Source organism: Pinus tabuliformis, chromosome 3_2 (genome assembly GCF_031772625.1).
Source record: "Pinus tabuliformis cultivar Carrire ecotype Pingquan chromosome 3_2, CPIR1, whole genome shotgun sequence".
In the NCBI taxonomy this organism is placed as follows: Eukaryota; Viridiplantae; Streptophyta; class Pinopsida; order Pinales; family Pinaceae; genus Pinus; species Pinus tabuliformis.
Genome location: NC_142302.1, coordinates 82,262,252 through 82,279,168, shown reverse-complemented (window position 1 = coordinate 82,279,168; position 16,917 = coordinate 82,262,252). Strand labels below are relative to the sequence as shown.

General features: G+C 43.5%; 1 protein-coding gene across 1 annotated transcript in view; it reads left to right on the top strand.

Annotated features, from left to right (window-relative positions):
* Positions 1-16,917, top strand: part of SAL1 (SAL1 phosphatase-like protein) — a 240,042-nt gene that overhangs the window by 81,013 nt on the left and 142,112 nt on the right. The window contains exon 2 of the mRNA XM_089415861.1: positions 9,707-9,782. Coding sequence (XP_089271987.1) covers positions 9,707-9,782 — 76 coding nt within the window. The remainder of the gene's footprint in view (positions 1-9,706; positions 9,783-16,917) is intronic.

Below are 16,917 nucleotides of genomic sequence, written 5' to 3'. Positions count from 1 at the left end.
CCTCACCTTTTTATTTATAAATAACTATAGAAGGGAAAATTGAGCAAAGATGAATATTCCAATTAGCCATGGCTAATTAGGAATATTACAATCTCCCCCAACAAAATGTTGCTTGTCCTCAAGCAACTGAAGTGATGGATGCTGCAAAATTTTCTCACTCTCCCAAGTGGCATCCTCATCGGGTAAATTCTTCCATCTCACCAAGAATTCCCGGACCGTCTTGCTCTGTAGCTGCCTCTCCCTGGTATCAATAATAGCCTCTGGCTGCAACACCAAATGCCCCTCATCATCCGTGGGTGGTAGCTCATCTGTGACTGTCACCTGCTGCCCCAATGCCTTCTTCAGGCATGATACATAAAAAATGTTATGAATCTTGCTGCCTTGGGGCAGCTCCAACTCATACGCAACTTGTCCAATCCTGCGTATGACCCTGTATGGCCCATGAAAGCGGGGCTTGAGCTTCTCAGCTCCCTTCTGCTTCAGTGACGATTGTCTGTATGGCTGTAATCGTAGGTAGACCAAGTCCCCTACCTCAAACTGTCTTTCCACCTGACCCTTGTTAGCATACAGCTTCTGCTGGTTTTGCGTTGTAGCCATATTATCCTTGAGAGCTCGGAGAATATCCTGGCTCTCTTGGATCCAAATCTTGGCTCTCGGAGCCTTGCTAGCACCAAACATCACGTCAGCAAAAGATAAAGGATGATATCCATACAAAGCATAGAATGGTGACATACCAATGGACATGTGATGTGTAGTGTTGTAGCAGTATTCCCCCAGATGCAGCGACTTCAGCCATGCTCGCTGTTGCCCACTGACATAGTTACGCAAGTAGCCCTCCAGCCACTTGTTAACTATTTCTATCTGCCCGTCCGTCTGTGGGTGATAACTGGTACTCGGTGTCAACTTCGTCCCCACCAACCGGAAAATCTCCTGCCAAAACCCGCCCATGAAACGGCTATCCCTGTCACTGATGATGGTCTTAGGAAGACCATGTAGCCTGAAGACCTCTCTGAAGAACAACCCGACTACCTGCGCTGCTGTGTAGTGTGCGGATATGTCGAAAAAATGTGCGTACTTTGTCAGTGGATCAATGACGACAAAGATACAATCCTTGCCCTGCACCATGGGCAACCCTGTGATGAAGTCCATCGAAATACACTCCCATTTCCCCTTCGGAATGGGAAGAGGCTGCAATAATCCTGTGGGATGGCTCATCTCCCCCTTGTTCCTCTGGCAAACATCGCACTCTCGAATATGCTGGAGTACGTCCTCCTTGAGGCCCTTCCATGAGAACCTCTCTCTAATGGCCTTGTAGGTTTTGGTAAACCCCTGATGGCCGACCAATGGTGAATCATGTGATGCCTGAAGTATCTTCTTCTTGAGCTGAGATCCCTTAGTCAAGAAGATCCAGTCCCTATAGTAGATGATCTCATCGATTACCCTGTACCTGTCATCCGCCATCTGCCCATGCAGAACCTCACATGCAAATTTGTCTTTGGAGTACTCTATTAAGAGTCGAGCCCTCCAGTCTGTGTCCAAGCTCATAAGAGACAACATGGCTAGTCTACGTGAAAGGGCATCTGCTACCACGTTGTTCTTACCCTTAACATACTCAATGTCAAAGTCATATGCTTGGATCTTACTGATCCACTTCTGCTGCCTCTCCTGTCGCTTTTTCTGCTCCAAAAAGAACCTGAGGCTGTTGTGATCAGTCCTCACCTTGAACTTGTTACCCACTATATACTGCCGGAATTTGGCCAATGCATGCATAATGGCCAGCATCTCCTTGTCGTATATAGAATACAACCTCTCATGCGGAAGGAGCTTCCGGCTCTCAAAGGCTATAGGGTGACCTCCTTGCGTCAACACTGCACCGATCCCCTTTCTCGACGCATCACACTCCAAAACAAAAGGCTGCGAAAAATTCGGCAATGCAAGCACTGGGCAGCTGCTCATAACCTCCTTGAGCCTATCAACGGCTCGCTGCGCTGTATCCGACCAACTGAATGCCCCCTTTCTTGTCAGATCTGTCAGGGGTGCAGCAAGCTGTGAGAAACTCTTGACGAACTTCCGGTATTAAGTACAAATGCCAATGAATCCCCGAAGTTCTGTCACATTCCTCGGCTCCGACCAATCTCTGATGGCCCTGATCTTCTCCTCGTGGACTCTCACTCCGTCCACCCCTATGATGTGTCCCAAGTACAACATCTTCGTCAACCCAAACTCACACTTGGAGAGCTTGGCATAGAACTGCTGTTCCTCCAAGATGCACAACACTGTCTCAATGTGTTGGAGATGCTCCTCCCAAGTCTTGCTGTAAATGAGAATATCAAAGAACACCAACACAAACTTCCTTAAGTGACTGCGGAAGATGTGATTCATGCAGGACTGGAATGTAGCTGGGGCGTTGGTTAGCCCGAAGGGCATCACCAAAAACTCAGTGCCCATAGTGACACCTCAAGGCGGTCTTGGGAATGTCCTGCTCCCTCACGCGAATCTGATGGTACCCAGATCTCAAATCAATCTTTGAGAAGAACCATGCTCCTCTCAACTCATCGATCAACTCATCGATACTAGGTATGGGGTACCTGTTCTTCACTGTCTTCTTGTTCAGGGCCCTGTAGTCAATGCACATCCTCAATGTGCCGTGCTTCTTCTTCACCAACACCACGGAAGAAGCAAAAGGACTCGTGCTCGGCCGAATGTGCCTAAGAGCCAGCAACTCCTGAATGGCTCGCTCAATCTCATCTCGATAGGCCTTGGGATGCCTATAGGGGGTAGTAATCACTGCCTGTATGCCCTGCTCAAGCTCAATGGTGTGCTCAAACCCCCGGTCCGGTGGCTGTCCCGGCGGAATCTCCCCAAACACTGTGGCATACTGGTCAAGGATGGACTGTATCTCTGGGTGCACCGTCTGCCCTGTAGTCCCTGCCTCTGATGCACGCAGCTCCATTGCCCACTCTACGTCTCCCTTCCGGAAGACTGCCTCCATCCGATGAGCCGAAACAGTCTGAGGCGGATATGTGTGCTGTCCCCGTATCTTCTCATGCCTCCCTGTCTTCTCATCATCCCACTCCATCTCTAGGGCCTTCCAATCTGTCGTGACCTTCCCTAGAGTGATAAGCCACTGAACACCCAGTATCATGTTGGTGTCCGGAATATTGACCACCAAAAAGTGGTCAGTCAGTGTGTAGGTGCCCATCGTCACTGATAACTCTGGGACATAACGAGCACACACCATGGTTTGATCTCCTGGGACCAAAACTGAAAAGCCATCGAAACTTTTTGTCTGTATACCTCTTTGCTCAACCATCTCTGCATCGATGAAGTTGTGGGTTGCCCCACTGTCAACCAAAACTGATACTCGCTGGCCACGTACTGTCCCCCGTACGCGCAGCGTCAAATACTTGGGAACTCCTCCCAATGCTGCAAGGGCCCCTCTGGTAGGTGCAAAAGCTGCACCATCTGCTGTTGGTGGTGGAGGTGGCAAAGGATCTTGCGCAACATGACTATCTCCTGCCCCCACGTCATCCTCCTCATCCTCTTCCCCGCTGCTCCTGGAGAAGACCTCAATAAAATGTGCTTTGCCAACAGCACATCTATGTCCCGGTGCCCACGGCTTTTGACAGGTAAAGCACAACCGCTTCTTCTTCAGCTCCCCCCTGGCATCATCATCAATCTATGCTCGTCCTGGATTCCCATTTGGAGGTGGAATCCTCACATCCTTCCTCTTAGGTTGGAAAGCTTGTCTCTGGGGGTAAGATGTCCGGGTCCTGGGTAAGGCATCCTGTAAGTCCCGAGTCCTGCTAATAGCATCCTGGAGTGTGGTTGGTCTAGTGGATCTGACTAGACCCCGAAGTGGCTCTGCTAACCCCTCAACAAACATGTAGATCCTCCGTGCCGCGGATAGATCTGGCAACATCACTGAAACCCTCAAGAAGTCTGCAATGTAGGTCTCTGGGTTCCCGATTTGTTTGAGCCTCGTCAGCTCAACAAAGTGCTGTTTCGGATCCCTCCGGTCAAACCTCTCTATCAGTCTCCTGGTGAACTCGGCATATGTCGTCACTGTGGAGTGTCCGAGTGTAACCAACCCATGGAACCACCAGTCCTGGGCCTCACCATCCAAATGTAATGTTGCCACCTTGATGGCCTCTGTCTCCAACATGTGGTTAAGCTGGAAATAGATGTCCAGCTTCTCCACCCAAGACTTTGCCGAACTGTTTGATGAGCCATCAAACGTAGGCAAGTGGAATCTACTAGCTGTGCGATGGGTGTCTCCATCATGATAATGCCGGTATCCTCTGTGATGGTCGTGGGGTCTACTATCCCGTTGGAGCTGAACAAAGTCTCTAAATGAGAGAGCATCCCTGAACTCCTGCCCATAGGCCTGGTACTCTGCAAAATAATCGCCCATATGACCGGGCTCTGCCTCTTGCTGGGCTCCGGCCCCCGTGTCTGCTCCTAGGAAAGTGGGCATGGTAGAGCGTGTAGGGGCATGTGAGGCCATCTGCTGAGTAGTATCACGCTGAGTGGCACCTTGCTCTGGCAAATGGTGGGATGTACCCGATCCCTCACCAACCTGGAAAACCCGTGGGTTCTCACGCTGTCTAGCCTCCACCGCCATGAATCTTTGCCCCATCACCTCGATCTGCCTCGACAGATCCTGCACTGAGGAGCATGTCTGCAAATCTCTTCCCGTCCTCATCTGCCATTGGATCCTCCTGCTCTGCGTCCACGACAGGATCCTCCTGTTCTATGTTCACCACAGGGCTCCTCCTATTCTGTGTCCTCCACCCGAGCACAGTCTCCCTCTCCGTAGGTGTTTTCCAACCTACGCTCAATATCTCTGTATTTCCTACCTCTGTAACAGATGTAGGGCTTCTCCCTCGGTGTCATAGATTGCTAGCTCCACAGGCTGAGCTAGATCTATGCTCTGATACCACTGTAATATCCCTTATCAGGGGTATCCCTCAAACACAAGCAAACTCCAACCAGAGATGGACTGGGAGGGCGTTTACCAGATATGTTGCCTCTGAAAAGAGGACGAGATCTGGAGGCTACCTGGCCCTTTCCAGACTCTATCTAAGAGTATAGGAGAAAACACACAAGTGGTATAGTAGCCAGGAAGCTCAAGAGATAAAAATAATAGTAGTGCATCATGCAATAATGTATACATGGAATATAAGCAGATACTTGAGAAATGCAGAGAGAAATGCTAAGCCATTTTATTATACTGAGTAATGGAAAGAGTACAAGAGGTGATCAGAAAGATAGCACCTCGACTTGCACAAGGCAAGTGAAGAAATACACTCAGAATGGTAAGGAAATGGCCTCTCTCTGAACTGTGTCCAAGCTGCCAGAGAACTGCTGTGCTGCTGCTACTGCTGGAATCAAGTGAGGATTTGGGGCTGTTCCCCTCCTCAGAAAACGCTGAAACTCTGGAATCAACCTCTGCTCAATAAACCCAGAAAAGCCCAGAAAGCTTTTCTAAAATAGCTGACCCCCAAAAATCACCCCCTTGAGGATCTATACTATCCCTCAAGGCTCTGCGCTGCCCCTGAAGAGAATCCTCCAAAACTCTACCCGAGACTCTGCCAAAATCCTCCAGTGTGCAAGGGCTGATCCCTTGCTCAATCCCCAAGCTCAAATCCTCCACATAAACCCAATCCGGAGCTCCTACCAAAAGAGACTGCGTCCTCCCCTCTCAAGACTGCGCAGTCATCAAAATGATTAGTTCCTCCTGAACTCCAGAGATCGCTCCTCCTACAAAACACTGATGAAACTACCTTGCCCAAGCAGGCACTCGAAGTCCCCCGGGGCTAAGGGTGAGATTTCCGAATGGAGACACTCGATGCACTACACAGTGCTGCAGACAGGCTAAACGACCAGCGTGCTCTAAGTCGAAGTGACTAGCTCAAATGCAACATAATCCCCCTCAAATGAGGAGGCTTCTCTCTCCTTTATAGCGTTGGCCTCTCTCCAAACCCTAAGGCCCACCTCCTCCAACGTAGCCTCTCTCTTGCGACGTGCTCCTTCTCCATCTGCGCAGTCCCTCCAAGTGTCTATGTGGGGCCTGTGCCCCCTTCTCTATGTGGTCCTTTGGCCCCCTTGGCTCCCCTTTTAAGTTACAACGTTGTGCTACTAGGGAGTGACTTTATTCAAAAAGTGAGTTATATCCCCTTTTCCTCAACTTTTTATTTAAAATAACTATAGAAGGCAAAATTGAGCAAAATCGAATATTCCAATTAGCCATGGCTAATTAGGAATATTACATAATCCATGCCCAGAAGTGTCCATGATAGGCAATGTAACAACCCATCTATAAATACAAAGAACGCAATCATAATAGCAGGTATACAGTACATGCATATGATAGCTACATATGCATGTGTCACATACACCGCACTAGTATTTTATACTAAATTGATTATAAGTGCTAAATACCATCCCTTCTGGGAAAAGAAGTTCTACTCATTCATCAATATCACGTAATGTATGGTTAGATCAAGAGGACTATATATATATATATTATATGCTCCAGAATATTGATAAAAATCATATTAATAAAATAGAATAAAGGTTAAGTATTAATATAAATAATTAATTAATATAAAGTTCTAAACTTTATATTAAAAACAAATATAAATAAACTTCATATTAAAATAAATATAAATCAAACTTTATATTAAAATAAATATAAAGTTAAATGACAAACAATGTAATATGATAAAGTATATATAAACATTATAAAGTTAATGATACGTGAATATACCAATGGTCATCTTAAAAAGATTTATAAATATCTTATGGTCTCAAAAACAGGCGGATTTTCATTTCACAACCTGAATCGAGACCAGGCTACGTAGGCGGAGGCGTGGCAGTAGCAGGGTGAGCGGTGGTTGCAGGTGGGAGGGCGGCCACCGCCAAACCCAAGGATATAAACCGCAGGTAAGGGGTTGAGCAGGGGGAGAAAAACCAGGAGGAAGAATTCGGAAGGTAAGGGAATCAACTATTGGAAGAGCTTGACCGTTCTGAGGTTTTGGGCACGGGGGACAGTCAGCTTCTGTTGAGAAGCTTACTGGATTGAGCAGCCAGGCTCTGCTCAGTCTGGATGGGTGGAATCAGTCTCTCTGTAATTGGAGCAGCGTAGCCGTAGGCATCTTCAACTGCAGCAGTTCAGGTAGGTACCTGCTTTAAACTCCTTACTGTTTTCTGTATATCTGTTTTTAGGTTCTTACAGGCAAACTACAATACTCAATTATCAAATGACAAGGCATACCGTTAGGTTTGGGAGGCCCACCTTCAAACATACGATCATGGCAGATGGGCGAGGGACCACATGGATGGCTTAGGTGGTGGTGAGAAATGGCACAATGAGCTAGCTGTTGGCTGCCGGCTGAGCACCATCTTGGATTTTTTTTTCTCATAGGGATATCACCCACAAAATGGTAGGTAACAAAATTTTCCCCATTGTGGGGTTTTGCCCTGGTCTTTGATCTAAATCCTAGTGTCTTTGTTGTGCATGCTTTTCTTCTACTGTTTCTTCTAATGATGAAATGATGTTAAGTCTAGAGCGCTCCATAGGTGCACATGGCTTCTTTCATAGTGAAATAGTGTCTCAATGATAACAATGATGCTCTTAATTTGTGGTGAACAAACGGTGCAATGGTATGGTCACTTTTCATTTGAATAATTGAGATATGACTAACATTTTCTCTTGTGGTTTATAGAGCAAGATCTATCCTTGCATCTTTCCAAGCATAATCTGGTAAGTTGAATGGGCTCATTGGTCTAAGCTATGAAATTGACTGAACTCATTGGCCAAGATAAACATTTTTAGAGCTTGTTCACAATTAGCAATTTGATCTACTATTCACACCTACACAAGCTTGTCCTTTACCTTGAGAGTGGATGCTGTCAAGTTGTCTAAGTCAAACTAAGTCATAGAGCTCCCCTTCTATACTCGACGACTCTGACTTAGTTTGATTCTTGACCCTTTGGAACACCCTCCTTAGGTTAGGAATATTTCTTCCTTAGCTTAAGTGAGAGGCAAGGCCACCGAGGTGACAATGGGTGGCTTGCCTGAGAGTTACCTCTTGGCTCTCCTGTGGTTAGGACATTTCCCTCTATGACAGAGTTTGAAGTGAACAAATGTCAAATACTTGGGAAGCTTCAAAGTGAAAGGGTATTGCTATAGTGATGATCGCCATGCTGAATACTGCAACAACAAAGTCAGTTTTAAAGTTCTCTCAGTAGAATGTAGGGAGCTTCTTAAACCAAATTGTGAAGTCTAGAGCGCTCCATAGGTGCTCAGATAAATGTTCTCTAGCATTAAATGGTATTTGGTTTGTTTACTTTACAGCTATGTTGCACGAAACTTCAAAGAACCCGGCGTTTCGGGTCGTACCCGTACCCGAAACTCCGAAACTTGGCGGAAACTCGACCATCATGTAATCATATATTAGAGTTAATATAGACTTCTTTTTCCTTTTAAATTGTCATATATGGGTCTTATTCCCTTTTTTTGGCAAGATAATGTGTTATTCACTTATTTCTTTATATATATATTTTTAGATATACATATATGACGTTTCCGCTGAGTTTCGGCCCACGTTTCCATTTTGGGAGCTGACGTTTCTAAACGTACCCGTTTCGGAAACTTCGAAACTTTTCGGCGTTTCGTGCAACTTAGCTTTACAGTTGCATTCTTCGTCAGCATGCAACCTGTTGCTTTTTTCTTTGATGGAGTCTATCTTCCTGCAACTCAAACTCATTGCTTGCATTCATTCATTATAACTAAATTAAGAATGATCTCCAAACATTATTTCTCTTGGATCAATTCTAACAACCCTCCTTAGATTCTGTCTATTGAAATTTGAGCATTTTGATGAGTGATCATTAAATGTATTGTTTTTCTGATTATTAATATTTGTCTTCATCTGTGCATTCACCCTCTATCGTTTTACTGTAACCAGCCCACAATGATAAGGCACTCACTTCCATTAATTTCCTACACTTGAACTTGCAATGGCAGAGTGTTGTGTAGACAATATGCAGTGTGCACATCAACACAAATCAAGGCATAATTTATATATAGAGAGAATGATATGCTTAGCCTTGTTTATAGCATGGGTGATTACGACATTGGCTGGGCAGTCTTGATATGGTTTGCCCAAAGACCCTCGACTCTCTGCAAGGCATATCTTTCTCCTCTCTCATCGCTTATTCTTATTTTAGATGATTACATAAGTAACTCATAGTTAATATAAGATTGGCATAATTAATACTTCGAATGGTGAATGTTGTTGGGACTAAAGTCCCAACTCCTACTAACATGCTAACCGCTCTTGGAACTAAGATCTTATATGTTGTGTATATACTTCATACCTGTTTGTTCCATAAGTCCAGTACATACTTTTCTAAACGCATTGAAGATTTCATTAAACATAAGCATTCTTTTGATTTTGCTTGTTTGCTTCACTATTATTCGTCTAGGGATGGGGTTCTGTTCCTAGAATCATGGATATGTTTGATTAGTTTTTTCTAACTTAATAAACGTGTGGAGATTATGGATACAATAAGCAAAGAGACAATAGATGTTTTATATTTTTGTTTTGTGCTTTTAGAGTATCTTCAGTGGCCATTGTTCGACAAGCCTATTATATACTGAATACTTTGCTTCTATTGGCATATTATGGATATTCAGTCGGTGCAGAAGAGCCTTTTACAAACAGATACTCAAGCCAAGACGGACAGTTCTCCTGTCACTGTTGCAGATTACGGTATGCCTAGTATTGTATTCCATGAGACCTTTGAGATGATTGAATATATGCTTCCTTATGCACTGGGTGCTTATCAAACTATTTTCATAAGAAGAGATCTACACTTTTTTAGTTCTAAAAATAATCGCTATAATTGCCTTAGTCCTTTTCATTATCAAATATGCAATTCATGTTATTACCATATTTACAAAATGAATAACATTTTAGAATTTTTGATTGCTGTGTTTTTTTATCAACCATGGTAAGAGTTTGTACCTGCCAAAGTAAAAGCATTATCTGTCATTGATTTTGTTCTTGGAGATCTCTTCACTGATTCATTGATTTAAAATTTTAAACCACAATGCTTCTGTATTACTAGTGTTTAGAATTTGTTTTTTTCGTAAAATAAAGTGATTGATTATTCATTGTTCTTGACTGCAAGCAAAGCACATATTTTGTCATTTTTTGATCTCCTTTTTAATCAACTTAAGTCAGCCTCATTCTTAATGTTGAATTCATCTGCTATTGTTAGATCATGTTGGGAAGATGATATGTATGTTTAACTGCATATAGTACTCTGGTCTGATTTGCATACCCTTCACCAACACAGTGGCCCCTCTCTTCATGAACCTGCAAGGCACAGTCTCTCTCAACTTGTTGACTCAGCTCCAATTTGACCTGACCCAAGCTTATGGTTGTACAGGTGCTTATCAGCAGTTATGTGCATATTCTTAGCAGGTCACAAGGTGATGTGTGTGTACATATGCAAGTATGCACATGCAAGTGACCAAACCCTAACCCTAGTTACCAAGAAATAAATGAAAGAAATTTTAAAAGGTGATCACACAAGTAGGCTAGTGCCTCTATTCAATTGGGCAATGGAAGCAAAGAAGGTGAGGTCAATGATAGAAAGACTTGGATGAAGAGGGTCGAAGATTAAATAGCTTCTCTTAGAAATGATGGGGCTGTAGTGTCATATGTGCTCTCAAAGCTGAGCTGGAAATCCTCTTCACTGTGCGGGAAAGGTGTCAAGCCATCCCTCAAGGGGTGTCTACTGCATATGTGATGAACCACCTAAAACATACTCTCAAGGTCAAGTGAGATCAACATCATTAGGGACAACCATTAAATCATCAGAGTGGACTGTATTCATCTTAGGGGCACAAAATACTTCAAGCAAACCTTTCCTTCAAATTTCTTTTCAGCTCATGATTTATAAACAAGTTACCACACTTGTGTTAGGGATGATTGTGCAACTAGCCCTATTAGGTGCTTCCAACCCTTGAGGGGAAGGACATTTCACAGGTAGACCCATTAATCCATAGAATGTGATAATTGTGGTCATGGAATGGGAAATCCGTCAAGGAATATGGCCATGGCCATGGTGCCAGCTGAAGGAGTTCCAACACCTTGAGTATAATGATGATAAGAGGGAGAAATCGTGTAGGCATGAGTTACCCCTTTCCTCGGTTTGCTTTTTCCACCCCTCTACTGCACTCTTTACTTTAATGATTGTTTTTTTTTTCTTGCATAGAATAGGTGACCCAAATTGCTTTATGCTTTTCCAATACCCCATAGAGATGTAGCAATTTATCGCTCGTCAGGGTTGGGATGTTCAAGTTCTTTATTTAGATAGAGCATGAAATGCTTAGGAATTGGGTGATGGTTAATGGGTGGGGTAGAGCTCATGCTAGGCATTTGTCCAAGTGCTTATTCAATGTCCCAACCATCTTTTGCATTTTTCATTTTCTTTCATTTGTGGCTTCATATGCTTTTATCCTTCTTTCAGTTTCATTAATCTCTTAGGGCATATTTCCAGGCCCTGACTCAGAGATGATGATATGAGGTGCTAGTTCCAATGACCAATGACAATTAGCCCAAAAAATGGAAGTGGATATAAGGGAAACATGGAAGGTGGCAAGTGTGGATTACCTTGGGAACACTATGTTAATCAGTGCCTCCTATTAGTGCCCCTCTTAACAGTGGAAGAAAAGGACTCTAGGGGAGGCCACACTGAACTAGTGGCAAAGCATAATCTCCCAGGTAAAGCATGTGAACAAGGGTATAATCAAGAGCAGTCAATCATTTGCCTGTTTAAATTTCTACTTAACCCAAATCTTGATTTCCACCCTCAATAAATTACTTAACATAGATTAATGCAAGTATAATAGCTAGCATTCAAATCTGAAATTTATGAGCAGAAATACATTGACCTAGCAAATCTGAAAATGCACAACGGAAATGAACAATAGGCACACATTTATCATATATATTTGACACATGAGATTTCTGGGCAAAGCCCCTGGAAAAACCCCAATGGGAAAACGAATCAAGAGAGAATTTTTATTAATGAGCTCACAGCAAAAATTCTGAGTTAACGACAACAACAACAACCAACAATAAATGCATTATACTTTCCTCATTTTTTGTGCCCTTCATTGATTTTCGTGCCCAACACTATGTATGACCCTATACCTTGCTGTTACAGTGCCTTGGAAAATGTGGCCAGAACTGCTGTACGGGACTGTATGACCTTCAAAACTATTGCATGGCCTGTGGAAAACTCACTGTACAGTTTTCCATTAATGCTGTCCTCTCCTTGGAATGCATGCCCTTTTCTTTCCTTGGGAAATGTGTCCTCCCTCTTGCTGCCTTTCTTCTCCTTCAGCTCTCCAAAATCTCTTTCTCCAAAAATGTGCCTTTTCACTCTCCAAAATCTCTTTTATTTCTCATAAAAATGGTTTTAACTAACCCTAAGATCTTCAATGGTCCATATTCACTCTTGTTCCATGAGATCAACAAACGTGACTTAATCTCTCATTGAGATCACTTAAATCAGTTAAGTGACCCATTTTATAATATAAAGTCACTTTCACTTTATAATCATTAATTATAAAAATCACTTTATAAAGTCATTAATATGAAAAGCACTTTATAAAGTCACCATCTAGAGAGTGTCACTAGACACTTCCACATACTATGCACCGCCAATGCGAAAGTGCTTGTCTGAGCTACCCCAAAAATCTAACACTCCTTAGCGAGGAAGGTAATTTTAAAATCTTCACTTGGATCTGTCTTGTCTCCACTATTGTTGTAGCTGTTCCCTCAGAATCAAAAATCATCCCTGCTACCAGCCCTAGAATTTGTGCTAAAGACTTGTTCCATAAGCCTTTGCTCCAAGGAGTCTCCTCACACTCCTAAGCATCCATCAATGTCATCTCATACCAATTGAGTTTGCTGACAGATCTTGACGAAGTCTCTCGCCCACCACTTTCTGTCACTAACACTGAATCCGAGATCCCCTTGGATCCATCCACAGGCTATCCCAACAACCGTAAGAATTCCTGTGTTTGATGCCAAGCATTACTGCTGCAGCCAAGGTCGCTCCCTCTAAGCATAGAAGATCCTGTCCATCTTGGGAAAAAACTCTATATCCATCATCATCTGAAGCTAATACTGAGAGCAAGTTTACCATTAGCCTTAGGGCCTAGAGCAAACAACATCTCAAACTAGCAGGGAGACTTAGCCCAAATGGGGCAATGCTAGACCAAGGGAAACAAATGGATATTTAGCCCACTATCACCTCAGCTAAGGCTCCCTACTATTTATGGACTTTCACCGATAGGAGGAGACACAGTATATTATGGAGTTGCTGATGAAGGATAAATCAATGAATGGATGTGGAGTGACCCAAATAATCCCCTTCCCAAAAGAGTTTGAAAGATGGAGCTTGCTTGCTTTCTAAGCAAGGTACAATGTCTTCTAGGAAAAGGAAGGGAGGATTTGAGGGTTAGGTTTATGGGATATGACTTATGAAGGAGTTTCTAAATCCCTAAAATCCTTGTTGAAATTGGTATCCCGGATGGTTCTTAAAGAATTGTCTTTCAAAGGAACGAGACTACACGGGACCAAGTGGACCGGTCTAGGTCAGGAGGAAGGATTTTAGCAACCAATGGTGTCCTTAGCTTAGATAAGTTAGGGGAAAGGATCAAAAAAAGAATATTCACTTAAAGGTGTTGAATTGATCCAATAAGGTACTAGCCTTTGGGGATGTTAGGGCAAAGTTTGATCTTAGAGCTAGGGCTTGGCTTTTCTCACAACTCCACTGTCAGAATGGCCTCAAATTTGGAGGTCTTAAGGAAACACCAACGCAGGAGGGGCTAGGAGATCAAACTTTTTGGAGGGATAGTTCATTGGGAAAATGATGCCCTAGGCGACCCAACTTGGCTAGACCTAGGAAAAGGTGAAAGAAGTTGGTTTAAGGTGACCACCTTTTGGTAGATCAGTGCCTTTAGTCTTGGGAGAATGGAGTCTATGATGAATATGAGTGAGGAACTTTGGTTCTTGGTCAAGGAGGCCTTAAGACTACTTTGCTAGCCTTCTAAGTCAAAGAGAAACAATCTTGCAACTTTTATACTTCGATGTGCAAAAGGTGATGGTTTATCAAGATCAATTTGTTAATAGAATTACCCCTTGGAGATTTCATTCACAATACATGGCCCATACATTGAGAGATGCTATAATAGACACAAAATTCCACATTTTAAAGCAGTAAATGCATGCAACAATTAGCCCTAAGAATAGCGAAAATCCTAGTCCAATGTATATGACAAAGTAAAACAAGAATATCATTAAAAGAACGTGCTTACGTGTAATAGAGTATATCCAACCATCCACAATTTGGCAAGAGAGAAGTTCCAAGATAAGATAGACCAAATCAACACATCAAAATTCATCCATAAAGCTCTAATTCATCCACTAAGAAAAAGTGCGAAATTCTCAAGAGAGAGAAGAGATCCAATCCAAAGTGATGATGAGCAAATGAACTCATCTCACTTGTATTTATACACTAATGAGGAGTTCAAATTAGCCTCCTTGGCCTACATAAGCCCCAAAAATAAAACAATGTTCTAATAATCTAACTTTTGGTGACAAGCCCACGAAACTAGCTCATAAATGAAAGAATAAGCCTCTCAAGAGGTCAAATATAATATATGCATGTCGTAGGGCCATCTAAAAGGCCTAATGAGTTCCATGAGTACCATAATGAAGAGTAGGTCCCTAAAAAGTGATGGACAAGGGGTTGGCCCTTTGTTCTCCAAACAATAAACCGGTGGTGCTCCCAATGGGTGTGGGGGCACAATAATAACCTCATGGGTCTCCAAATGAGTCGTGGATGCCTGTAGATCGTCTGCAAGGGCTCTAATGATTGTGTAGGGGATGCCACATCATCCTGCAAGTCCTGGGTCATCTGCCGAGTGCATGGTACATCTCTGGGGCTAGCTGGGCAAAGGTGAACCAGGTGCATCATCCTCGTCCAATAGGAGTGTCTCGAGCATCTCTGACCATCCTCGGGGATCCATGGAGTGCTGTCTATTGCTCTGGAGGCCCATGGCTCTCAATGCACACCTTACATGTGCCATTGTAGCCCTCTAGAGGATTAGGACCCCGTATAGGGAGACTAAACCCAAGATGGAGACCATCTGCAATCCTGCATAAGATCCAATGCGTCCCCTAGCCTTCTAGTACAACAAGTCAGAGAAATCAAGTAAATGAGGTTAGCAATCATGGACCATAGGTGGGGACTTCATAATGGCCTTCCCTTCCATAATGGGCTTTGGGATATGCCAATGTCTCCTAAACTCCAAATGGGGTTAACCAAGAATCCTATTAAGTGGTTTCTACTTCTAAAGGGGATAATATATTCAAGGTACATCCTTCAAAAGGTGGTAGCATGTGATAGATAGGTGAATGAAGTAGGGGATGAGAAGGGGCAACCCTGGGCCACATGCTGGGGTACAAGGGTAGCTAATAAAAGGGAAACCCACACTTGAGTTTATAATGTATAGGAAGGAGCAATCGTGGTACATGAGGTGCCCCGACCTTGATTTTTCCACCCTTCTTTATATTCCTTTTACCTTTTTATGATTTTCTTTGATTAACTGCTCGAGACTCAAGGGTAAGAGCATGATTCATAAGATATAGCAGTGAATACCCCGTTTTAAGGTAGGGTTGTTCATTGCTTACCAGGGGTTGGGACAATCATGGGTTCCTTTATTATGAAGGAGGTTCATAGAAGCTGTAGGAACTAGGGTGATGGCCATGATGATGGGGTAGAGCTCATGTATTGGCTTTTTCCCATGTGCTAAATGTGTTAGTCCCGACCATCTTTTTCATTTTGTGGTACATTTTCCTGTTGAATGTGGCCAAATATGCTTTTATCTTTCTTTTTAGGTGCATCAACCTCCGGGCATCATTCCAGGCCATGACCCAAGGTGTGGGCAAGGGGAAAGGGAGAGCTAATCCTATGTGGACCCAATGGAGGAATGTGCACCCAGGTGGGAGAGATGATAACTGGGGTAATAATGAGTGGAAAGGGGGTAATATAAGCGAATAAGGGAGTGGGACCACGCAACCAAAATTGGGGTTTCCCATGAAATACCATCCCTAAAGCCAGATGGTCAGTAAAAGAGATCCCATGGGACTAGAATGCAAGGTTAATATCCAAAAGGGGTCTAGGGGACAAGGGCACAAACCTAACCTCTTATTTTTGTCGAATCCGCCCGTTAATTCACGCCTAGAAGTGTCCATGATAAGCGAACTACAATACTCAATTACCAAATGTTAAGGCATACATTTAGCCTTTAGGTTTGGGAGGCCCACCTTCAAACATACGATCATGGTAGATGGTCGAGGGACCACATGGCTGGCTCAGATGGCATAGAAATGGCACATTGAGCTAGCTAGTGGCTGCAAGGGGCTGCCGACTAAGGACCATCTTGGAGAATTTATTTTCTCCTATGGATATCACCCACAAAATGTTGGGTAATAGACCTGTTCCATAAACCTATGCTCAAGGAGTCTCCTCACACTCCTGAGCATTCGTCAATGTCATCTCATACCAATTGAGTTTGCTGATAGATCTTGACGAAGTCTCTCGCCCACCACTCTTTGTCACTGACATTCAATCGAGATCCCCTTGGATCCATCCACAGGCTATCCTAACAACTTGTAAGAATTAGTGTGTTTGATGCTAAGCAATACTGCTGCATCCAAGGTCGCTCCCTCAAAGCATAGAAGCACTTGTCCATCTTGAAAAAAAACTCTATATCCATCATCATCCGAAGCTGATACTGAGAGCAAGTTTACCATTAGC